General features: G+C 39.7%; 1 protein-coding gene across 1 annotated transcript in view; it reads left to right on the forward strand.

Moving 5' to 3' along the window:
• Positions 1–26,703, forward strand: part of sphkap (SPHK1 interactor, AKAP domain containing) — a 108,896-nt gene that overhangs the window by 31,422 nt on the left and 50,771 nt on the right. The window contains exon 2 of the mRNA XM_034867856.1: positions 20,742–20,838. Coding sequence (XP_034723747.1) covers positions 20,795–20,838 — 44 coding nt within the window. The 5' untranslated portion in view covers positions 20,742–20,794. The remainder of the gene's footprint in view (positions 1–20,741; positions 20,839–26,703) is intronic.

The following is a 26,703-nucleotide window of genomic DNA, read 5'->3' on the forward strand; positions in this document are numbered from 1 at the left end:
TCTGGCATTGAATAGAAGGTGAGGGGGAGAGTGAGAGAGTAAGAGAGTGAGAGAACGAGAGAGCGAGAGAGCGAGAGAGCGAGAGAGCGAGAGAGCAAGAGAATCCCAAGTGGGAGATGCCTAAATGCGTCAATTTTCTATTGTGCCTTTGCTTAAGTTTGATACATGAATTATGCATTTCCTATTAAAAATGGGATTTTCATTTGACTGCTACTGTTTTATTGTTTTGTTTTTACAAATGCAGCATAAATTAAGTAATTAGCAGATGTTGCTACTGTTCAGATGTCTGTTTGTCTTCTCATTCTTTCTTTATTGTGGTTCTCTAAGTCGCCTTCTCTCTATACGCCAAAATTGCCTTTCTTCACTTTCATCTTACAACCTGTCATCTGCGGCTGTGCTTATTACAGCAGTTAATTACACAGCATTTCTAGAGACCAAATGGATTTGATCTGCATTGACCTTGCATTATTCGCACCAAAAGACGTGAGGGGAAAAATCCTTTTTCTGCACCACCCGTTGCAGTTTTTCTACCTTTTTCTGCCTCAGTGATTCATCAGGTTCTCGTGCATTTAAACAACCAAACTTGACATCCTTCACAGTGCTGTGAACAGGCAGTTACATTTATATACATCATGCAGCCAGGGTACAAATATAGCCGTAACTATTTGCCATTCAGCAACTAGCAGTTAGGCGTAATGCAGGCTAACATGATTTACTGCTATCCACAAGCAAACAGAATCTGAGGGGATCATGTGAGTCCGGGACATCAATACAGATACAATCAGAAACAAAAGCTCCCTTTGTAACGACATGCAGCTACAAAATACACACACACACACACACACACACAGACACGCACATGTATCCATTTTCTGTGTGTGTGTGTGTGTGTGTGTGTCACAGTGGTCAGTATCAGGGGAGACTCCGCAATCAGTAATAGCAGTACTTCAGTTACCTTGCAACAGGAGACAGAGGGCTATTGAGTTGTGGGTAATGCTAATGCATGCTTAGTTGCCTCCTTCTGATCCATCACACACGCGCATGCACACACGTTCATGTAGGGAAACACGTATACAGCAAATGAGTCATTTTTAGAAAGAATATGTCTGTCATATACTGTAACTTTAAAGTGTAGGCTTTAAAAATCATGACCAAACTATAAACTGGTCTCATTTATACTATATATTGAGGAGCAAGTATCATGCTATGTAATTAATGAGCTCTACTCCATTCCTCCACCAATAATCTGATAATAATTTGAGGCAAACCACTTTTAATGTGCTATTCACAAGTTACGTCTCTGCCCTATATGACTCAATGCAATGCAAAAGCTGTTGGGTAAAGATGAACCATCTGCCTGGTGACGATAAGACAATCTACCCTCTATCTAGTAATCTGATGAATGTATGAGGCATTTGAATCAACAGTTTACTGATATGACCTCTGTTGAAAACTGCAGGGAGGATATTGCATCAATCCGTGTTACACCGTGTGATCAAACAGAAGTGTTTGAGTAACTTAAAGAAGACTTAACCATACTGATGCAGATAAATTTGACCAGATTAGATTAATTGCACTGTAGATCGGCAATATATTAGATAACTTCCACAAAGAAAGAAATCCCTCTTCCTCTCCACTTTAGTTTGTCAACCTTGTTGTTGGTGATCACACTTAATGCTTCAATGAGTCTTCATCAGAGCCATTAAGTTACTTGATCATCCGTCTCCTCGGGTTGACCGGATAATTAAACTGCCATCTTATTAAATCTTAAGTAACCTCCGCTCATTACTCTGAAAAGGTACATCCATTATGTACTCTGTCTTTATAAGCCTCCTACTAAAAAGGCTTTTAGCTCATGGGGTATTAATGAGCTAATGGGGAATTGTTTACTGGTATTGATTTTATTTTATTTATTTATTTTATACTGTTTATTGGTCCCACTTATAAACTTGGTCCCCCAAGTTACATTTTAGACTCTGTTTTTGTTACTAATGCCTACACACAGGCCTGAAATACACACACATGCTCAGGACCTAATCATGCACAAATGGAGAGATGATAGAGTGAGTGGGCTGCCAGTGCCCTGAGCACTTGGGGGCTAAGGTGCCTTGCTCAAGACCAAATGGTTTATTTTATGTAAAAGTGCCTACTAACTAAGGGAGATCAAAGAGCTGGTAAGAATCAACGTTAATCTTTATTCTGCCTCATTGGCATTGATGCCAAAACCGGAATACTACCTTTCTTTTCCTACCTGTGTAATACCATGGTTGGAAAATTAGCAAAAAATTAACAAAAGGTTTTTTGGGGATTATATGTGTGTACCTTCCCTACATAAAGTAACATAAAGTAACTGTCAGAACAAGAAGAGAGAGAACAACCTGTGCTGCTTCCCTCTCTTTGTTCTGACTGTGTGTTGGTGATGCCATGTCTGTCTTGTCCGTGTGTTTACGCTGGCATATTATCTGTGTTCAGTGAGACTGTCAGTGTCCCTCTCTGTTTCCTGACACCCATGTAAGAGGCTGCGACTGGCTAATGGGTTTTGACGTGGCAGAAAATTGATCAAGTACCAGATCAAAAGCTTGAAGCTGGAAGGGTGTTAAGTGACAATTCTGGCTGATAGTGAGTGTGCTATATCAAATTAGAGCTCTAGTACCAAAACCAGCGCACAGTGTGGTGTGCACACACTACCAAAAGCACACTACCGGAGTCATGTCTAAAATGTAATCATGCACAGAAGCCTTGTGTAGTAAGCAGGGAGGGAGTGCCTGGTTTTAAGAGAATCAAACGAGGCAGTCTGACTAAACGCTCTGACCTCTTCATAGAGAGGGCAAGAAAATCTATGTGGGGATAACTAACTAAATCAAAATATTGTTTTTCAAACATTTCAAGGACTGTGGTCTTGTGAATAATGGATGAATGGTACAAGTGCACAATATGTGGTAGTGGCGTAGGCAGAAATTGTATTTTGGGTCGGCTACTACAAACATGAGTGAGTGAGTTCATTTCCAAGAAAAGAAGGATTTTTGAGTAGAAAAAGGACAAACATCAGACAAATAAAACAGCAACACTTTGCCAGTAAGTAACCGCAAATAAACAATAAAAAGTCTAACAGTGTAGCCAACATTTGAATAGTTTTCTTAACAAAAGAGGCGGGATGAAAATCAATTTTGAGATGGACATCTGGTTTGAGGTCCCTGTGATGTGTTAGAAAATAAGCAGAGGTGGAAAGTAACAAAATACATTTCCTCACATTACTGCATTGAGTAGTTTTGTTGTGTATTTTGTATTTTTCAAGTAGTTTTTAAAATTATTATTTTAAAATGTAAGGCAAGGCAAGGCAGTGCTTTACACAGTTTTTCAAAGTGCTTTACACAAAATCAGTTAAACAGATAAAACACGGGTACAAACAGTTAAAAATCATAAGCATTAAAAACCGGTAAAACACATGAACAGACAGTTAAAAAAAAAAATAAACACATAAAACACATGATTAAAAGTTACAGTCCAGCATAAGAAATTTAAAGAAATGAGCACTCATTTAAAGAAAAGCAGCATCAAAAAGAAAGGTCTTCAACCTTGATTTAAAAGAACTGAGAGTAGCAGTGGACCTGCAGCTTTCTGGGAGTTTGTTCCAGATATGAGGAGCATAGAAACTGAACGCTGCTTCACCCTGTTTAGTTCTGACTCTGGGGACAGAAAGTAGACCTGTCCCAGATGACCTGAGAGGTCTGGGTGGTTCATAGTGTAGTAGCAGATCAGAAATGTATTTTGGCCCTAAACAGTTTAGTGATTTATAAACTAGCAAAAGTATTTTCATAATGTACTTGATCATGTTTTAAGTCAAGGACTGTATTTTGTTGCATTACAAATCCCATCCATTACTGTGAAGAAAAAAAAAAACTTTGACTAACAAAAACCAAAATTAAAAAAATAATTGCACCTGGAACCACTACAGCAGCCATTGTCAAATGGATTCTGGTAGTTAGCATTTACAGAAAAAACAGCCGGTAACATTCCACAGGTAGAGCAAAAACCCACCCCTCTGTATTTGCGTCTCTATTCACATGCCGGACACTGTGCAGCGATGCCCGCTCAATAAAAGAAATTAAATTAAATTAAACTGCAAATCTATGTGTTTCTGTGTGCTTGTTTGTCAACTCCTTTATATGTAATAAGGGACATCACTATACTATGCTACACTTTGGGAAGTGTTTACCCTTTTTCAATTTGAGCATAAATTAGCTGCACTAGCTTTAATTCATCAGCTCTCCCTGCTAATGCAAATGTGGCTGAATCGTCATGTACAAATGAGACTGCTTAGAAGTATGAATTTTTAGTAGTACCTTGTTGAGTCAATGAAGCAGCACGTCACCACAGAAACTGGAAAAACAGTGGGGTGGAGCAATTAAGACGGGCCTTGAGAAAAACTTAATGAGCTCTTGGCTGAGCGCCCCCCCTGCTGCAGAACTTGTTAAATCTTGGGTGTGTGGGCAAATAGCCCTCTAATGAGCCAAATCTACAGTATGTAATCAATCAATCTCTTTGGCGAGGGTACGGAGAAGGAGGACAAGGCTTATGAACAAGTTGGAAATGAGAGGACTTGACTGATGGTCTTTCCCCCCCTCCCTCTGGCAGTGATGCACAACTCAAAAACATTTAATTTACACAATGACAACAGTCACATGTTTAGTAACAGTATAACATTCACCTCTATTCACACACAATGAGGCATATCATTCAGTTTCATAGTCATCATATTTCAATTGTAATTGAACTGTATTTTTGAAGGAACTATAAGGCACTTAACATCTACAACAGGTCTACAAAATGGATTTTACAAGAGATTATTCATAGGGAAACCAACACCCAAATGACTACATCAAAAGACTATTTCCAATTTATATTATATTACACTGACTCACTTACTGTTTTAATTTTTCCAGATGTTTGATATTCAGATGATGAGCCGACCCCTTTTTTCAGAGCAGAAATTCTGTTTAATTAGCAAATTAACAAGTACAACCCACTGTTTAAACGGATGCTTGCAAGTTTAACCTTTCATCTCCAGAATGGCTACACAGACCACTGAGACAAGACATAAAACCTACATTATCTTTAGATAGACTTCTCACTTAAAAAGAGCAATAGGAAATAGATGGGATCAACTTCCTTTACTGTCTCTGTCCAATCATTTTTATTCCCTCCTTCGCTCCCCTCCTCTCTTTTCCTCTTCCTCTCCTCCACAAGCGTTTGAGTGCTAATAAACATTAGCACAGATTAGATTGAGCTGTTAGTATGTTAGTACTTTTTGGTACTTAAGTAATGGATGCCGTCTGTCGTTTCCCGTCTCTCTCTGTCTCTTTCAGTCTCACTTTTATCACTGCATCAGGTTTTATGTGAAATGATTATTATAGTCACCTCATTTAAAGTTTTAGCGCTTAACTTTTTGATATCAATGAACGTTCATTACGTTCAAAACATTGCCAAATAAGTTGCTACAAAGCTAAATAAGACTATTAGCTCCACACAACTCTCTGTATTTGTCAGTAAGGCTATGTTCAGAAGGTTGAAACATTTACTCCGCTTATTGGTCAGATATGTCAGGGACACATCTGACCAATAAGCAGCAATGGAGCATGAAAAGGAAAGTACAGGAAGAAGGTCCTGTGTTCTGTTCTCTGTCTGTCCCTAACAGTTTTGCACCTGCTGGTTCGACTATGGAGATGCGTGTGACAGCAAGCTTCCACAGTTTACGTGCTCTGCTGCATTGCAGATTGCAAAGCAGACCTGACTAAAGGGACCGTTTAGCAAACCTGGTAGTTGGGTTGAATCTCTTTCTCACCACAAAACAAAGCGTAACAAAGCATACCAAAGTTTATTTGTGACCTTGCAACCTCTGTATGGTTGTTTTGGTCCGTGTCTGAGTGTGATTGCTGTGTTAACACCTGCCAAAACAACCTGCACCAAGTGGGTGAATGCTCAAAGGTTTGGTTCAAATAAACAAGGCAGGTGTGAAACGCCATAAGTATATTATGTCACTAGTACCTCCGTACTTTAACCGTGTAAAAATACTGGAATACAAATAAACGTCTTTAATTTTTACTTGAAACTGCATTAATACATTTTGTCATATAAACAATGATTCAAATAACTACAGTATGTGCAATGTGAAAGGAAAGGGAAACGCACAGAATTAGATACCAACCAAATCTCAATTCAATTCAATTCAGTTATATTATATTTATAGTATCAATTCATAACAAGAGTTATTTTCAAGACACTTTACAGATAGAGTAGGTCTAGACCACACTCCAGAATTTATAAGGACCCAACAGTTCTAGTAGTTCCCTCCAGAGCAAGCAACTGTGCGACAGTGGCGAGGAAAAACTTCCTTTTAGGCAGAAACCTGGGACAGACCCAGGCTGTTGGTAGGCGGTGTCTGACGGGCCGGTTGGGGTTAGTGGAAATCACAAAAATAGAAAAAAATAAAATAGAAATAACTCTACAGAGTTGTCAAAGTTAGCAACCAGCCGATGAACATAGTGGAGCTAAAGAGCCAGCTAACAATGGCATAAAAACGTTGTCCTGTGGGACTGTGTCATGTTATGTTTACAGCTTGTTGTGCTTTGTTAATTCTGAACATGGAAGATACACCACACATGTACTGTCTTTTGCCCCCTTCAGCTGCACGGTGTCGCAGCTCATCTCCGTTAAGTTTATTAACATTACTGACACAGCAGATATGCCAGTGATGTGATTCATGTTTTTTTGCATCCTGTTAAGAAGTGACAAGCAATTTAATTATTTTAAAAGAGTAGTTGAAGCGCAGGGATGGATATATGTGCTATGATAAAAAAAGGTAAGAGAGTGGGGAAAGAGTGAAACCGACAAAGAGAGTGAGAGACAAAAGGGCAAACGGGGATTTATTGCATGAGAGCACACACTTTGTTGGGCTTCTGTAGTGCTGGCATTTGATTCCATTCTTATCCCAAAGGGTTAGATTGCATCACTAATGGACATGGAGACAATTGATCTCTACAGTATTACTGGAACACAGGTCATCAGGCTGCCAGTCCCACTCATACACAGATGTACAGATATTTACAGACTGTACACAAAAAATACATGCAAGACACATTCATTGCTCCCCATTTATTTAAATATTCAGCCCCACACATCTGTCCAGAGCAGGATCAAAATGAGCTGTCAGAGTATGTACTATCTGGAATTGAACACGCATGCAAGGAGTCAGTAAAGCTATCACAACTATTCCTGGTTGCTGGCAGGCTTCATTTAGACGCTGAATGTACATAATTCAAGGTGTTTAAAAATAGCCTTAAGATGTAAATAATGCACAGGGGCCATTAAATAGGGCTTAAACAAATGCATTGAGGGAGGAAGGGAAAGAGACAGGATGGATGGTAGATGAATGAATGGAAAACAGTGGAAATGTCATGTGAGTAGTTTGTCTATACAGTGCAACTAAGGGCCATATCTTGCAACCGGTGCAACGCAAAGCCCAACGCAAGTGTTCTTGCTAGTTTCAGTTGTCAATTTCCCATCCACCGCACATGTCATTTAAAGGCATGTGCGCCCATCTGTGCGCTAATGTGCGTGTGTGCTGGTTTTACAGGGAGGTGTGTTCAGGTGTATTCTTGGCGTATTGCTATCTTGAGGCAACGGAAAGGGATCGTGCCATTGACCAACAAAACCTATCAAAAGTAAAAGCGCAACATTTCAGTGTTAGGCATTAGGAAAATGTGCCTAGGTGCATGCACAGTGACAAGCAGCAGCACACAAACATGCAAAATATTAAATAAAAAAAAAATATTACAATGTGACATAGTATTATGAAATGATCTGCGTGTGCACTTTCACTTCACACACAAGCAGATCAGTTTCTTCTCCTGAAAATCTCTCCTTCCTGCTTAGCAAATCCACCACCATTATGGCAATGTGCCAAGGTACAAACACGCCTGGCTTTCAAAGGGAATGAGAGATGACACTCTTATTGGTTTATTGCACGTTATGCCCAACACACACCTATGAATTACTGAAGACACTAAGTACAACCCTTTTGAACCATGCACCCGGCACACAGACACTTTTTCCACTGTTAAATTAGCAAAAGTGGATTCGTACATGCCCTAAACGCACCTGCACAAGGCCTCTTCACGCCGTGAGCTTAGATTGTTAAAATAGGGCCCTAAATGGAGGAGACACTTTAAAAAGTTAAAAGAACATATTGTGCTGCAATTGAATTGTATGTATGTATTAATCTTAACTGATATGTTGTGGCCTTTGCACCACGTGAAAGAGCAACTTAACAATTCATTCTAAATACATACATAAGACACTGCAGGAGGTGTAGAGCAATTAGTTGATAAAGTGTACTTAACCATGCGTACCTATGATGCTTAAAAAACTATAAAATAAACAACGTTTTGCTGCCTTGTCATCTTTACTAGTTAACAGTTAGACTAGCTACAGACTCATATTATGCTTTATGGCGTTTTCCCTTTACTTTATTGCGTTATACATCTTTTTTCTGCATGTTATAGGTTTACAAAGTGAAAAAGCCCAAAGTCCACGCCAAACGTATTTACCATCTCTAACAGAAAACACTGTTTCCAAACTGCTTCAAACAGCTCTATTGTAGTCCAGCCTTTACTTCCTTGACAAACGTGCACCATTTTGTAACACACGTTATAATGCTTGTCTAGCTGCTAGTATGGCCTGCCCTCAAACCGAGCCAGTTAGAGCGGTGGCCTGAAGATACTAGGATAGATTGAATAGAACTGGGTAGCTAAAACGGGGCACTCAACACACGGGGTGAAAAGAGGAGCAGCAGCAATGTGCAGTACGATAAACTATGGTGTTTTTTGAAAATGAAACAATGTAAACCCATTCTGCTATATTGTATAATTACAATTACGAACCTGAAAATGAGCCTAATATGGGCTCGGAGGTTTGAAAGCAGACAATCCCAATTATCTATGTGCAGTGTATTTAACAAAGTTATTAAAAACTGGTATTTGCGCTTGCACCAACATTCATTCTCACTTGTAATATTTCTTGGAATATTCAGTGCAATTTTCTGTTAAACATTTACCAGAAATGATTAGACCAGAGTGGACTAGTTAAGGCTTAACTAAGGTGAACAAAGCCAACCTGAGCTGGACCACGCTAGCTGAGCTAAACAGGGCAAAATACAGTACTTAGTACAAACGTCCAGCTGGAGGTCACTTTGCATTGAGTTCAATTTACACTGTCATTTATGTGCATCAATTCAGGAGACTTTTTCCCCCAAAAAAACCCAAAAAGATGCAAAAGCAGCTGCTACAGTCTTTTGTCAGTGTCCACACTGTAGCCCATATGCCACAGTACAACTGGGAACTCAATAGAATTGGAAAGCAGTCACAGCCACTATGCACAATTATGTCAAAACATTGGGAGAAAATAGACTTTAAGCTTAAAAAGATGCTTGGTAGTAACCGGCCATTACACAACCAATGTAGATGGATACATCAGTTAAAACAATCTGTTTTATCAGATGGATATGAGATAGAAAACTAAAAACTATAATTGGATCCCATACTGCTTAGACAGGGTATAATTGGAGGTGAAATTGACAGCTAGAGAAATTCCCCTCTATTTTTTATTTGGGTTTTTGATTTATCCCCTTATCAAAGCATTGTGCTAAGGCTTTGTTTATTCCTAAGTGCCTCATTGGACTGTGCTGCTTGAGCCCCATGACCATAACCGGCAGATAAGTACATCATCAAGGTGTGCTATAAATAGACCCACTGCTGCCTAACCCCCCCCCCCCCCACACACACACACACACACACACACCATAGAAACATGTGAACATACAGTTCAGTATCTCACACCACTGGAAGAAGTAAATACCCTTTTTTGCACACAAATGCTGCACATCAACTGCTGCAGCAAAACACATTAATTACAAATGACAAAGAGAGAGTTACGTTTTCTTTTCTCCTGCCAGCAGATGCATCCCACAGAATTTGATGGGTGGAGGGGGGTCTTTGATTGCATTCTGAAGTGTCATTTTTTAATTATTTTTGTCACTCGTTTTCTTTTTTTTTTCTTTTTTTATCTTTTCTTTTTTGACGTGAGAGGGGTCTTAGCCTGCTGCTCCAAAGCCTGGCATCACCACACTGCTAGTATACGTGAATATATTCCATGAGTTTACCCTAGTGCATTAGTGTGGACACAACACCTTACAGGTGTTTTTTTAAAGAGTGTGGTGATGGAGGTCCTCCGGTTCTTCAGACAAGCACGCACGGACACTCACAAACACACACACAACCAAAAAACAAACACACACCATCTCAATCATGTGTCTTGTGCTCTCTTGTGTCCACGCCCTGCCCTTTTCCAGCAGTAGAAACAAGACTGATGTGTGTGTTTCTGAGTCACCTCAGTCCTATCCCATTGGGTACTGCATTGTCGCACCTGACAGACCACATCAGATACAGAGGCACTCACCCAACCATCTACACAGACTATTCGTTAGACCATAGCTGTACAAACCAACGTGTGTGTGTGTGTGTGTGTGTGTGTGTGTGTGTGTGTGTGTGTGTGTGTGTGTGCGCGCATTCTGGTGAACCAAGGGGATGTGACTCAGACAGATGGACACTGAAATAAATGTTCCCTTACAAGATCAGCTGAGTTTCCAAAGCTAAGGTGAACTAAAAAAATTGTATGGTATGTAAGGTATGTCAATTATAATTTCTTCATTTAATTTTTTTGCCTTGCCAGTGAATTGCCTCTCATAGCAAGTCACTGGAAGAACACTAGATGACAGTGAAGTTCAGTAACCTAGCTTTCTTTTAAGACAAATACAGATCTATTATGTCTTCTGACTTCTCTATTTTCAGTTCATTTTCAGTAATGAAAGCCATGCATCCATCTGTGTCACATTGCTGTCACTTTTGACAAAAAGATAACCCAGTTGAGCTCTGTCTGAACAGATATATATTTGTCAAAGTCCAGACCACACATACAGTAACAAAACCTAAAATTAGGCACTCAGTTACAAATTATAAAAGTAACTAGTTACGTCAGAAAGTAGCTATTGCGTTACTTTCAAGTACATTTTTAAATGCTCAAATGTGACCCCACCTCCACCCCTCTTTAACACAACTTAAAATACTTGTGCATGTTCAGTTATTTATGATAAATCTGATTATTATAATGAAATTGACACGTAATACAGTGCATCATTAACAGAAACAATGTACACAAATGTAAGCTATTTTAATGTTGCTGTGGGACAAAGTGAGACTAGCCTCCAATCAAATGCCATGTCTGTAGATTTGGATTGATACAATTAACACAATAGATGTTTTGGAACTTTTGATATTTATTGCCCCCCAATTGGGTTTGCCATACCTGTCTCTCGTTTGACTGACTCGCTTGCGTTGTTCATTGTGTGTCCGACTATGCGTGCTTTCGAACACCTGTCCAACTCTACCTCTGATTGGTTTACCATGATATTTTACTCAAACTCAGCCAATCGTCAGCGTTTATGCGCTTGTCTCATGGACAAGCAAAGAACAGTAAAAAACAACTTGCTTCTCAGCTCAGAGATCAAGTTGGACTGATGAAAAAAACAGCTTCAATTATAGTAACGCGCATAATTTCTTTTGTAGTATCGGTAGCGTTATTTAGATGGGGAGAGTAATCAATTAGATTACTTCTTACTGAAAAAGTAGTGCAGTTATTCCCTTCACCGGTAATTAAATTGTGTTTTGGGAGAAATAAAGCACTGTACTAATACTGTGTCATCCAGATGTGGGAGTCATCACTAGACTGCAAAAACGTAGCATGATTTAAGTTGCTGCCCTCACGCAAACGCCCTGAAGGTCTTTCAGAGGCCTACATATTATTTTGAAGGTCAGAATCCCATAGAGAAAGGAAACTCACCTGTGTTGTATGAAAGGACAAACTGGTGTAAAGGTCCCAGCATCAAGGAGGAGTAGCAAGGTTATTGACTGTCGCCTACAAATGGTAAATGTTAACATACAGCAAATGTACACACAGTCACAGTGGATACACATAATGGACAGGGAATGCACATGAATGCAATCAGACAACTACATTCTATATATTTTGAAGGGCACACATTCTGTAACAGTTTTGCATAACTAAAGTGTGTTACTGCCTAGTGTGGAGTGTTACCATGACCAGTTGCAACATCCACAGTCTTTTCACGCTGTTTGCTCTGTTCACACTTTGTGAAGAAGAGAGAAAATGCACACAAGGGCACACATGCACACCATGAGCATGGGTGTACACGTTTCTAGAACTGCAGAGGGGAGTGCACATGGGTGGATTACCAAACGGGCCTACCGGGCTCAAGGGCCCCTGAACTAGAGTCTCTGCTTGAAGTCGCTGTCATCAACTTTGCATCTATTGTTGTTGTATGTTATGTATGTTGATGGCAGTACCCCAAAAGTTCTCCAGATAAACTGAAGAAATGGCCTAACTTCCCTTTGAAGATGTCACAAGAAATAAATCATCATGATACATCAGAGTTTATCTCCTCAGTTTATCAATAGGACTTTAGAGGGACTGAATACTCCAACTAGACAGACCAATCTAAAACTGCATGGCTACATAGTAGTGTTTGTTGTAGAGGGGAATATTTGAGGTGCTGAGACTGCTGCCTGTTGAAAAATGATCTTTGAAATATTATGCATGCCAGAAAACCTACATTGAGTGTCCGTGCCAGAGGCCTATTGTCTCATAATCCAGATGTTTACACATATTGACAGTTGTTGGTGGTAGTGTAGCGTAAAACTTACCACTGCAACAGTAAGACTGCATGGCAAGAAAGTCTTGCATGTTTTTTGAGGTTGGAAGTCTATTGAACGTGTTTGAGATATCATAAGAATATGCACAATGCAAAGTGGTATGATAACAAAACATTTCCTGTTCATCTTGTTTTACTCACAAAGTGATTTTGAGTTGCAGAATTGCTCATATCTGGTTTCTGTCATATTGGAGAAACTGTGGTGAGGAGGACTCTTAGCAATGACGAAAGGCTCACATTGATTGGCTTTTCATTTTCAAGCACTTTTAATCTTGAACCATCCCCTGGAAGGTGCACCCTTGATTTTTATAAGTGCTACTTGTCACAAGCAGCACTTGCAAATGTCTAAAGAGTTTCTGTCATTGATTGACTAAAAAATCAAAGCATGTCAAATAAATCTTTCCCAAGATGGCAGTGCCAGTATCCAGGATATTTGGGCTTCACTTTTGTACAAGAAGTGGATACACTTTGGGCCTTGTTTTAATGATGTCAAATCCTGGAGTAGCAGGTCCTTTTCAGACTGATGTTTAGTCACGTGTCAAGCCCGCCAGTCCTCCCAACTTAAGCCAAAGATGTGCAGAGATTTGACTACTATAATATGTCCATTTGTTAGTAACTTGACTTGCAGTAAAAAACTGTAAAAACAGACACTAAAACTAGCACCGAGCCAGCAGGGGCATTAGCAAAGCTGTGTCTGTCCCTCCTCCCCACTGAGAGAGTGGGATGGGAGCTAAACACAAGTGGAAGAGGGAATAAAGAAGCAGAGGAACAAACACAGGGCTTGTGTGAGTCAGAGTGTTGAAAGAATGATTTGTTGTTACATTCAGTTAGCATTTGGTCCCAATACAGAAGACTACATGACAACATAACAGTGTCAGACTGTGACATCCAATTAATTCAATCAATTGACATTCCCAGTTACACATCCGTGACTCAATGTTGAACATGTGCAAAACAATCTGATGCACAATTTTTTGTTTGATTATTGAAACAAACATACAGTCCATTCCAGTTTAAATTAGCCTGTGTACATTGCATCCATTCCTTCTTTCAAGTTTTGTTATATTTTCTCCTCACCCAACACTGCATGTCTATTCAAACGTTACCATGTTAAGTTCTGCTGCTGGCATTATAGAAACCCACAGCACGGCTTGACTGTATAACACAGCACTCACAACTATTGAAAACGCATACAGAAATCAGTCAGAATAAGTCAGACAAAAAAGAAAGAAATCAATAACCCTGTTAGAAATCTCTTTATTCAATACAGTACATTCACTGTACCAGACAGGCAGGCTGAGCACGTAGAATCAAACTCATACGAGGTTATCAAATATGCAGTAGATATACAGCGGGGGGGTGATGGTGTGATACTGAAGAGTGTGAAAAGAGAGACAGTCTGTCATTGTTTAAAGAAAGCATCATTTCTAAGTCAGCTAGCGTACAGTGTGTTTGAATGATGTCACCTTTCAAATGCTAATCACATTTTGTTAAAACATAGTGTACACAGTGTCTACAGTACAGCGGTTAGATTACTGTCATGTTCTGTAGATCTGCATATTCATTATGATTATAGTATTATTAGTCATTTGTAGACAGACCATGTAGAGCGAACTTGTTTGAGAAGTTACAAAAGGGAGAGAATGGTAATGAGGTGAAGTTGGGATTACGGTGTAGTTGAAGCTAGTGTGCCACCATTAAATGCCAAAACAAAATTATTTATACAGTTATTCTTTATGTTCATGCTTTGTCTTTTACAACTGAACAAGAAGTTTAAACAGTTTTAACAAATCAAAAAATATAATTCCCCTTGGAAACATTGGTTTATTTCTCATCACAAATCTTGATAGCCTTGCTGGTATGGAGGAACTCTTTTTTGTTTTACTGTTCCTGACTCAAAGAGATTGGTCGCGTACGGTCCGAGGCTGGTTCCAGACCTCTGAGCCACTGCCTACACCCCCAATTTGTTCAGTGATTTGCTGGGTAGAGAAACACTTGACCAATCCGGAACTATGGTAGGGAGCATCAACAATAGGGACCTCATCCTCCAATAGATTCCTCTATCCATGAAACATAGCAGAAAGATGGCCACAATGTGACTGTACAAGTTGTTGTAGTTTTACTATGTAACATTTTACATATGTTGTGGTTTTAGCTTAGCAGGACGGTTTTTACACCACTAATGCAAAAGATGTACAGTAACGTCACAGTACCACTCACTACCACATGGATATTTTATCAGGGCTTTTATTTATTGAAGCACGTGTACCGTCCTTCCGATGTCCGGTGCCACTTATGAGACCTAGAACCTGCTCCAGGCAACACTTTTTCAAAACTTTCCCCTCGTCTCGTTGCCTTAAGTTGAACTGTTAACACGTGCCGATTTACAGCCGGTCTATATTCCACGCCGCTGCACACGCTGGCCAGGAGCAGTAGTGGGCAGAGCAAGGGCACACTCTGTGGACCATGGTAATGGGTATGAAATGTCAGTGCATCTGTACGTGCACTCTACCTATCCTTCCCTCCGGCGTCATCTTTTCACCCCCTGTCTGTTTTGCTTTTTCATGGGGCTTTTGGAGCCGTTCTCTTACACCGAGATAAATTCACAGACCGTATAGTGCTGCTCAGAACTCACTGTGCCATTGAACTCTCATGTCACGTTGTTTGTTTTTGCCTTATTTATTTGCTTCTTAAATCTTAACACATGTTTTTATATTTATTACATGCAGGTAGGTTTGTTAATTGCCACTTTTATGTAGCTATAGAAAAAGCTGTTATGCTTATGTTTTCTTTCTCCTATTTCCCACACACTTTTTTTGGTAGTAGGAGCGGGGAACTAGCGATCCCTCTATTCTTTTGCATTGTTTTCTTATATACAGCAGTAATGAAAATCAACTGCAGTGGATCCAGTGTGTCACTTCAGTCGGTTTCTCTCTCTGATAAGACTTCCACAGTCACTCTGCAGCTTGGAGCCAATAATGAGCCTTGTAGAACATTGAGAAACAGTAACCACTACTCCCAAATCTCAGGAGTGACAACAAGCAGCTTTTCACAGAACAAGCAGAGGCACTTCAACTCTGTCTGTCGCTCACATATTTGTGATAACGGACACACACTACTAGTGTACTGTTCCTCAACTGACAAGCTTTGAGGCTCCCTGTGCCGATTATTCCTCTATAACTCACTTGTTTGACACGATCCCTCCTTCTTGGAGCCACTTTGTCACTTACTGACAACTTGAGAAGATACTGAGCTGATTTTAGCATGTTACCACTAATAATCCTGTTAAAGGCTCTAAGGTTGCCATCATTTATAAGAGAGGCTTATGCCCAGAAGTTATCTCATTTAGGGGTCAGACGAGAAACTCACTGTCACTCTTTTGTTCATCTGCCGTCGGACCTTTCATGAGACACTTTGACAAGGTGCTGAGTCTTGTTATTCTAAAAGAGCTCTAATAGAGCAGCTCAGTGACTACTGTATATCAAGAATGGCTGTTCAAGTCAGATTTTTCACTCATTAGTTTAGTTAAGGTAAAATAGTGTGATAAGTTATGAATCAGTAATTGAATTAAGTTTAATTTGGCATTATAAAGACAATTAACACAATGACAACTTCCCAGTTTCCGTACTCCATTACTTGACCACGACTTCAGGTTTTAAGCACTGGTTTAAAAGCACAGTATATAATACAAATACCAGTAGTGAACAAAGTACCTATTACAGTAGTGACTTTATTTTCTTAGTCTTTCACACGTGCAGAGTTTAAAGAGGTGTAAATATCAAGAATCACAGTGGGAAAATATTAAGCTCTGTGTGTAGAGATTTATTATTGTAGATTCATGAGTTAAATTATTAGCCACTAAAAGCACCACATAAATGAAGTAAGAAGTGAACAAGTGAAACAGTACACAGATGGAGGTGCTTATGGAAATGTGAGCAAGGAAGGATGCAGTAGTTGAGTCAGAAGAAGTTACACAACCGAGAGAGGAGCTTCACACTGGTGCTGTCAGTGGCTGGCACTTTAACACACATTGACTATTCCCATTTCCTTTCCCAATTTATCCACTTGTTTTCCTTGGTTTAATCAATTAATCAATCAACATAATGAAGGGAAAAGGAGAATCACTTTAATACAGGAAGAGAAATAAAACAGAAGAGAAGAGACTGATTTTGGCAGGTAATGTGGAGAGACCTGGCACCATACTGAAATCCAACTAACACATAACTGCCAGAAGGGCTGCATGGCTGATTCTGTGACGCTGAGCTGCCATCCTGATTTTTCCGCGCCATTTTCACTGAAGTCACAATGCCCCGTGGCCTCACTGACCTCAAACCCTCTCCTTCATCCTCTTCATACCCGTCTGAAAGATCTCTTCGACATAAAACTTAGTTTTCTGACAATATGAAAACTTTTCTCTGTATTCCCAACGTTAAGAACATTTTTGAGTGTGAAATAAGTTATCAATCACAACTACAAATAACTAAAATCACTTTGTAATTAACATTTACAGTAGATGTCCCATGTGGCAATCCCACAGTTCTCCAGGCATGTTAAAGCAAATGCTAAGTGTTATTTGCAATTCCTTTTCGTCTCAGCATGGTGTAGGTGCCATGTTGTTCCAATGCAATAAAACACCTGAGACAGATTGAGGGTGTCACAGCTGTGATGTCTAAAAATTCATGGCAAGAATGAGAACATGCGTCAATACTGTGAGAGATGACTTCAGACAGTGAAATGGCTCATTAACCTAAACATTGTAATGTAAAAGGCCTTTAATACAAGCATTGTGATGGGCATGTTTAATCTATAATCTTTCATCAAAGATTATGGATTTGGGTTTCCATTGAAAGGCTAGTTTGACAAATACTCCGTTCATGCCTCTTCTTAAAAATCAGTAACAGACCTAGTTTTTTAAACAGGCATTTGGTTGACCAGTCCCCACGTAATTTTATTTTTCATTTATGTTTTTCATATATCACTACATAATATTAATTGGGCACTATTTTAATATGTATCATATTGTATGTTTTTTGTTAAGCACTGTGATTCTTTCTGTTAGCGCTCTATGAATAATTTTACTTACTTTCTTACTTACTTACTTGAGGATTGGGGTTTCTCGCCTCCACGGGGATGTAAAGAAAACAAAAATATTAATATGTATAACTCTGCCAAAGGTTTTGTAGAACGTAAGCCAGGTGTTGTCGTCTGTGTTTGTGTTCTTACCAGGAGTGTTTTTCAGATTCCACTTCGGCGATTAAGTAGCTCATGTGAAGTGATGACCTTTCCATTTACAGACCTGCTGTAAGCTGTTATCAACATTTTTATAAAAACAATGTATCAGATAACACTGGGAATGTGATGTGCTGAAAATTATCACCTGAATCTGCAGCTCCTCCCGGCTTTAGGGAACTTTATAGTGCCTTTCAGCTTAAGGTTTAGCTGTCCGGTCCACAAGTTTACTGTTTTGGTTAACTTTCACTGCTTTCATAGTCGCTTTCGGCCAAAACAAACAGCTGTTTTCAGTGGGAAAACTCCCAAACCCACACTACCTGCTCAGCACCAAACAGCAGACAGACACAGTTAGAGACTAGCTGGTGAACATAGTGGAGCATTTAGCAGAGCCAGATATTTGGCCAGAGGTCTGACCTGAAGGTTTAACCTTTCCTAAAGAGGCACTACAAATTTTACGCAGTATTCAACAAATTCACGAGGGTGCCCATTATTCTAAGGTGTTCTTGAGCAAGACTCTACAAAATAAAGAATCTTATGCAGCAATCAATAAGGCAAATTAATTTGTGTTTCCTTCCTTTGCTATGCAGTGGATATACCAACACATTGTGTTGTTTTGTCTGTGCTTTAAATGGGCCTAAAGAGATTGGCTGAAGGGGCCAATCAGGGCCTCTCTATCTGCGAGCTTATTGTCTTGTCTAATGAGGCTGAGATGTTTGTTACAGGCCTGGTGTGCTGCAAAAGGAGTGATTTGCTGCTGAGTGTGTAGATGCATTTTTTGACCTTCAACCACAGTTGGTTATGTAGAAATGATGCATATTCTCAGTGTACCTTTATTGCTGATGGTAAAGGGTGCAATAGTGTGTTAACCATAGTAGTGTAGCCTCTGTGCTTCTTTGGTGCAAGACACACTGATGATGTAACATGTATGTTTCCCCCAAAGCTTCAAAGCTTCTTGTTATACTCAGAGTAGGATTAAACTGTCAGAGGTCCCCAGGGCAAAAACCTCAGAGTTGCAAAAACCCCAGAGTTGCTGTTTGGTAATTTGAACACAAATTCCTTTTGTAACCTCTACTCTGAAATAAAGAAGGTCTTAATACTAGATTCTGACCAAGCAACGTTCTTCAGGACATCCTCATTATGTCAATAAGGGTTTAATTGACAACTCAATTTATCGTGCACATCCCTATCCATAAGCAAACAGTGTTTCGTGTAATTACTCTCACTTTGTGTTATGTTAGGTCCATATGTCCATTGGGATACTATTAGACAGGCTCTTATTGGCTAGCTGTTAGCCAGTCAGAGCCAAGCAGCTTAGGTTGTTGAATATTTATGAGAACTGGCACACATCGAGTTGAGTTTTCTTGCTGGCTTTCAATGCCACGCTAGAATGGCTTGAAACAAGGTAACCAAGACCATAATTTCCACAATCTATGTTACAGAGTCTATGGCAGATATTCAGACATTACCATAAAATAATGAAATACGTGTGGCATAGCACCTATAAGGTTCCCTTAAATAACCATCTAACACTTATCAGATGATTTTGTGCAGACAGATTTTTTTCCTATTGCAGCAGCTGGACCGGGAAGTAGGTGACATGTTACTAGTATTGATTTATTACTATTTTAAGACGAGGGGAAAACATTTCTCTTTGTTCCATTTCGTTAAAAGTAAAGTTGTGTTTACGACTCATTTTAAAAAAAGAAAAGAAGAGAAAAAAAGAAAATAAGAGGCATTCAAACAGCCAGTCAACCTGGGATATACTCTGATTAAGCCATTGGTATAAAAGGGATCTTATTGTCATGGTTACCATAATAAACACTTTTTAAAGGTCAGGATGATAGTGGTCCTGATTACAAGAAACCAAAGTTGCCTGTTAAAAATTTTGGAACTTAACTAATACACTTTACTGTTAATTGCGTTCAAGAGAATTAATCAAGTTTGCATCCGTTTTCAGCATCGTCAAGAGGATGTGGCCTTACTGTTTTACAGGAAGCAAATCATGCGTGTATGTGTGTATATGAGATTAATTTAAGCATCAACACTAGTCTAATGACTACTGATTAGTGTGTGCTCTGACCTCATTAAAATGCCCAATAACGTCATTGTCTGCGACAACCTCATTACAATTTACCATGACCTCATCAGAGTGCTGTGACAACCACCGTGCTGTGTGATCATATAATCTGGAATCATACTGATCGACAAACTGAATGAAGTTTCCGGGCCTGTTTGTCTACAGTTTGCTGCAGTTTTACAATATAAATGGTGAAAAACACATTCAACGCTTTAGTCTTGCATTGCCAGACCTATCTTTACAGCGTTGGAGTATGGTCAATGGGGGGAACATTCGGCGCCAGATGTCAGGCTTACTCCCGACAATGTACATCCGTTGAGCCAGACTCGAGGTGTTTTGAAAAACAACATTAGCATTTGAATGCCTGTGTTTTGGACCACAGCAGCTGAATTCCTGCGAGATCACGCAAGAATCTGAGAACATGTGTGAGAGGTGAAAACACATTACTTTGCTTTTAAATTGCAAATTGCAAACTGCTGGACAGCGACGACCTCAAAGAAAAGGCAGCCATCTGTTCCCACCTTCTGACTCTGATATAGTGTGTGCATGTTTCTGTTCTTTTATCCATCCAGCTATCTTTGTGTATTTCAGGTGAAGAAGCTGAACTGATAACTTAGGAACGTAGGCGAAGAGTTGGACTGAAGATGCTGTCACCCCTGTTTCTTATGCGGCGGACCTTCACTGAGCTGTAAGAACTACTACGCCTTTTCTTGTGAATGGCATGTTGTAGATGTATACAAAACACTGTATTATTACAGCAAGCGGTATTTTGGTAAGAGATGGTTGTCGAAGAGCTACAAAATGTGTCAACTAGTTTTTCTAGCCCTAAGATACTTTGCGTAAATTGCCATGTTAAGTAACTCTTTTCATTAAACTGGTGACTGCTGCAGGTGTCTTCCTTTTTTTTCAGAGCTTTTTAGAAAATAAATGATGGAACAAGCCACCACAACACAACCACTTCATAAAATTTGAGTCAGCCTAAGCTTACTTATTTTGTTGCTCCATCCTGAGGTATCGTCAGGCAGGCAGAGGTACAGTATGATATCATTATGACTTTATCCTGTTGAAGGTGTGGCAGGCTGTATTTCCCTGTCATCTATTTACCAAAAAGCTCAAAGAAAAGGGAAGAATAACTAAAAGTTACGCCCATAATTCACGGTGTAGTGGAGTGAGGAAAAACATGCATGAAAAACAAGCTACCACAGGCCTACAAAACTTTTAACTGCATGTGAAAATAAAATAAAATAAAAAAAACTCAACCTATAACTACTGTAAATCTGAAAAAGGTTTAAAAGGGATATCCTTTAATATCACCATTAAAAGATTTAAGGATTAAGGGCTTAATCCTTAACTTTACCAAATTTAGTTTACACATTACCAAATCTCTCTTAATCTCTGTCATGTAGCAAATGTTGTTTTGCCTTTGCACTTTTTTGATTTTCAGCCTAATACATAGTGCTGTCTTTTTGTTCAACTTTTTATTCATGAGTTGTTGAAGATCTTAAAGATCACTGAAACATATTTGACTATTTAATGAGTAGGTACTCCATTGCTTGGCTCAACGTTGACATTTTTTGTTAAAACCTTTCAGTTCACCCAAATTTAAGCAAAATGCTATTCATTCTGCTTTTTCATTTATCATTTTTTGTTGCTTTTCTGTATCAATATTTTCTGTTACACTCTCTCTGTCCATAGGGATGATTAAGTCTAAGTTTACATTGACTAAACCCATAATAATAAAAATAGTCATCCCTTGCATCACTAAAGCATTTTCCCTCCCCACCACATGGGGTCACACTTTGTTGTTCCACCCCACTAACATCTGCCTCCAGTCTCGGGATGATTACGACACTTAATTGCAGCAACTTATCATCGGATCCCGAGCCAGTGTCCAAAAGGGAATTGGGAGCGAGAGAGAGAGAGAGAGAGGAAAATGAAAAGGCAAACACTTATGCATGCACTGGGTCTGCTGAGGCAGAGAGCTGGTCATAAAGCCCTAATGGATGTCAGGCTGCTGAGAGAGCACAGGTCTCTAAGATACACCTCATCAGCAACAGCACCAATGTCTCAGCAGCACGGCCTGTACTGTGTAACAGGTGACACAACCTCAGAAAAATTAATGGGAAAGATGTTGAAAAGAGAAGGAGCGTTGTGTGTTTTATGTAATGTTAGAGAGAAGGTGAAGGGGCACAAAGGGATGTTTTGTTGTAAAGGAACATTGGCAGTAGCAGAGGTTGAAATATTATGCTGTGGTTGTGCTGCTCTAGGTGAATTTTTTCTTTCTTTCGGGAGAAATGACAAATGTTCCTTTTTTCCCAGCTTTTTGTGTTATTCTCGTGGGCCAGCAGTCAGATAGGAAAATCGGGAAAAAGACCATGATAGCAATGGCAAGCAATGGTAAGCAATGATAAGAAAAAAACAGCATGAACAGCAGTGTCATACAGATACAACATCAGGGGAGGATTGCACTAGGATGATTTCAGCAGTATTACCCGGGACAGACGTGAAGTAGGGCAGAAGATAATTGTAGGTCAAAATGGGCTTTGGGAGAAGAAAAACATGGGTGTGTATGTGTGCACAGGTGCTTGGATGTTGGTATTTGTGTGTCTGCTATAGGCCTGTGTCACACTCCCTGCTTCCGGTACACAGAGTAGGGAATCAGAACTTTCTGTCAACAGTCATTTTCTCAATGAGGATTTATATTATTAGCCACAATGTCTAAACCATCCAAGGAAGATTGACCTCGAGCTACGTGGTTGGGAAACGAAGGTTTCTGCTCCTGTAAAAGCTAGAAGTTTGGATGAAATAAACCTTGTTTTAATAAAAACATGTTTTTATTCGCAATCTTATGAAGAAAAACTACAGTACCCACAATCCTATGCGTAAGAGAAACGTCTCTTATTGGTCCAAGTTGCTGGTATCATAGAAACGTTTGCTGTACCCGCAAAACCGCGAACGACTTGATCGAGCTTCTACCATTGAAATCTAGGATAGTTTCTATACAGGGTCTTGTACTGTTTGCCTTTTTGTCATTTTCAAAAAATATTTTTACTTTGAGAGTGTTCATTTACAATCCGAACCACATTGTCTTAGGTGACCTCAGGCAGGTTGTGGAGAGACTTGGACCAGCACTATCTATCGGACTCTGCCATTGTAAAAAACTAACCGGAAGAGCCGTATCCCGTTCTTTCGGTCTTGTGGTGGTGTAGTGGTTGCGCGACATAGGCCTATTATGGCTGCAGTAACTGTAATAAAAATCCATCTTCACAAATCATGGCACAGAAGAAAATCTGCCTGTACTAATATATCATGATCTCTGTTATTTATAATACAGGATTTATTCTTTTAGGTGGCTGGCCCTGAACATTTACAGTGTACCGCCACACTAGCAACTTAGGCTGTAGGCACAGTGGTGCTTCAGGCTAAATTCTAACGTTGACATGCTAACATGCTCACAACGATGATGCGAATATGCTGATATTTAGTAGATATATTACCCACCATGTTCATAATCTTAGTTTAGCTGCTAGCATGCTAACATTTGCTTATTAACAAAACAATGTCAGTATTGGACAAATGAAATTGTTGCTCTGATTTTAGATGAAAAGCTGATGGATCAGCAACATTATAACAATTCATCTTAAGGGGAACATGAACGTATGTATCAAATCCCATCCAACAGTGGTTGTTGAGATAGTTTGGATCAAAGTGGTGGACAGACTGACATTACCGTCTATAGAGCTACGCTAGCATAGCTGAAAGCACACTATACATTTAGATCTAGCAACAACACATTTCAGATGTAGACAATGGCTGTGCATTTATATTTCCCAGCCTCAACTGCCCTAGTCTTAGAACATTTTAACCATTATGTTGCATTTGCTGACTGATCACAAACCGACCCTCGCCTACCATGAGCCCGTCTTTTATAGAGGAACTGCCTATTAGTAAACATGAACTGCATCTGATGCAATACCACCAGCTAGAATAGAGTCGGCGATCTATTAACGGAGCTTGAAATCCTGGGTCAAGCGGTTGGCACACAATCTTTTAGCGTATTCATATCATTCTACAGTCAAAGCTTCAAAGCTAAACAAAAAGACCGTTGTACTCAGCAGTGATGCCACATGGCATGACACTCCATCTTGGTGTTCTCGGAGCTGTCAGCGACCAGTGTTGAGGGCAGTTTTCTCCCCTTGTTGGAAACACCAAACAGTCTCAAATCAAGAACTCTTCATGCAATGATGTTGCAGGATGATATAGGGTTGTAGTTGCTGCTTGGTGTGCAGGTGTCTGGTGCTTTAAGCATGTAATCAGTGCTCGGGGGGTTATGTCTGAAGTAGACTAATCAGATGGAAGACGGGGCTTCTATCAGCAGGTGTAAATCAGCAATGATTATCTCACTGTCTCTTTCTCCTCTCTTTTTCAACCTCTTTCTGTTCCTCTCTTGGCATGAATGAGCGCAACATTAAGCAGAACTATGCTAATGGACTTGTGTCTTCCGACCATGCTGCCCTTGCAAGGCTCCAGGCTTTATCTGGCTTCTTTGCCTTCTGCTTCTTGTCTTTGCCATCTTGGCATTGCCATTTCTGTCTCACTTTCTTTCATGTCTATCGTCCACCTGTCAGATTAATAAAACAGGTAGATCTAGAGCTGCAAAGATAAATCAAATAGTTTTCAACCTTTTAATTAAAATTATTTGCCAACTATTTTGATGATCAGAAATCATCATAATCGAGAAAATAATAAACAGATTAATCGACAATGAAAATAATCGTTAGTTGCAGCCCTAGATCTAATAGATGCATGAAGGTTTAGGTTTTTAGATATTAACAGTATATTTACAGTTTTGTTTCACAGTTAAAGTGTAAAACAAAAAGATCAGAGCAAGATGGCGGGACAGGCTGTATTTTTTCTTTCTTTTAGCTTTTGGGTTTGCAGACAATTTTGCAGTCAACTCTACTGTAAAATGTTTTCTTCTGTAAAGGAGAAAAAACATTGATTTTCAAAAGGGGGGCGAAAAGAGTGACTTCGACTTTCCAAGCCAATGGTCGGTGGTGAGAAAGGCTCAGTTGGCAACATCACACCTCTGTTTGCCACTAGGTTCACTGGAGCAGCAGGTCAGATGCACTGAGTATGATTTGTGTGTCCGTAGAACAACTGTGATACTGTGTCTTGCAGGGAAGATAAACGAGATTTTGCAGCCTTTCCGCAGAAGAGGGTGAAGGGAGTAATGTTAAGATTGTATTACATTTACAATCACCAGGGTCTTGCCAGGCAAGTGAAGTAGCTGTTGTAAGTGCCCTTCTTTGCAATTGCAACTGTAATAGACTGGCATTTCAGGGACCAGTTTGATTGAAACAATGCTCCCAGGGTGAGACATCAGCATCTGTTCCAAAAAAAGGAACTCTTGATTTGAGACTGTTTGGTGTTTCCAACAAGGTGAGAACACTGCCCTCAACACTGGTGGCTGACAGCTCCGAGAACACCAAGATGGAGTGTCATGCCATGTGGCATCACTGCTGAGTACAACGGTATTTTTGTTTAGCTTTGAAGCTTTGACTGTAGAATGATATGAATATTTGATGATATGATATTTTACAATTATCACAAGCAAAAGTCACTAACAACATGATCATGGTGGTGCCAGAGAAAAAGCAAGAGGATCACCAAAGTCATTGGGATGCATCCTCTGGGGAACATGAATATCTGTACAAATAGTCATCGGTAGTACACGTACAGTGTCACATATCGTAGGACCCATATGACATAGATATACAGTGAGGAAAATAAGTATTTGAACACAGTATTTCTGTTATTTTTGTTTTAGATTACGTCTCTCACATGGGACATGCACCTACAATGACAATTTCAGACCCCTCCATGATTTCTAAATGGTAGGACTTGCAAAATAGCAAGGTGTTCAAATACTTATTTTCCTCACTGTAGCATGTGAAGGACTGTCTGCTAAGCAGCCGCACAATCTGGGCTTTCTAAATGTAAGAGCACGAATAATGAGAAGCAGGACTGAGGGTCATTAGAGGGTCTTTTTCGCACTGGTGGCTGAAAGACAGTAGAGAGAGAGAGAGAGAGTGAGTGTGTGTGTGTGTGTGTGTGTGTGTGTGTGTGTGTGTGTGTGTGTGTGTGTGTGTGTGCGCGTGTGTGTGTGCTGCTGTGTTTGGGGATCAGCAGGGATCAAGACCATTTTTATTGTTCTTTGGGAAGTATTGTGTTTTCATAGTGTAATAAGTTTATTAAGTTATTGCTGAAACATTAAAGTGTCATCCTCTTTTCTTTTTCTCTCTCTTTCAGCTCTCTTTCTGAGCCCCCCCCCCCCCTTTCTCCTCCACACTGTCACATGATGACAACACATAAGCATGTTTAGCCATTAAATAAATTAGACGTAATATTTAATTCTTTTCTCCTAAATAAGTGCATTGCATTTTTTTAATGACTGTATTGAAACTTATACCGCTGCTATTTTTAATACCCCACGGTATACCATATTACCGCCCAACCCTACTTGTATGCACAAATACTGGCATACTGCACA

This window comes from Etheostoma cragini, chromosome 3 (assembly GCF_013103735.1).
Source record: "Etheostoma cragini isolate CJK2018 chromosome 3, CSU_Ecrag_1.0, whole genome shotgun sequence".
NCBI lineage: Eukaryota > Metazoa > Chordata > Actinopteri > Perciformes > Percidae > Etheostoma > Etheostoma cragini.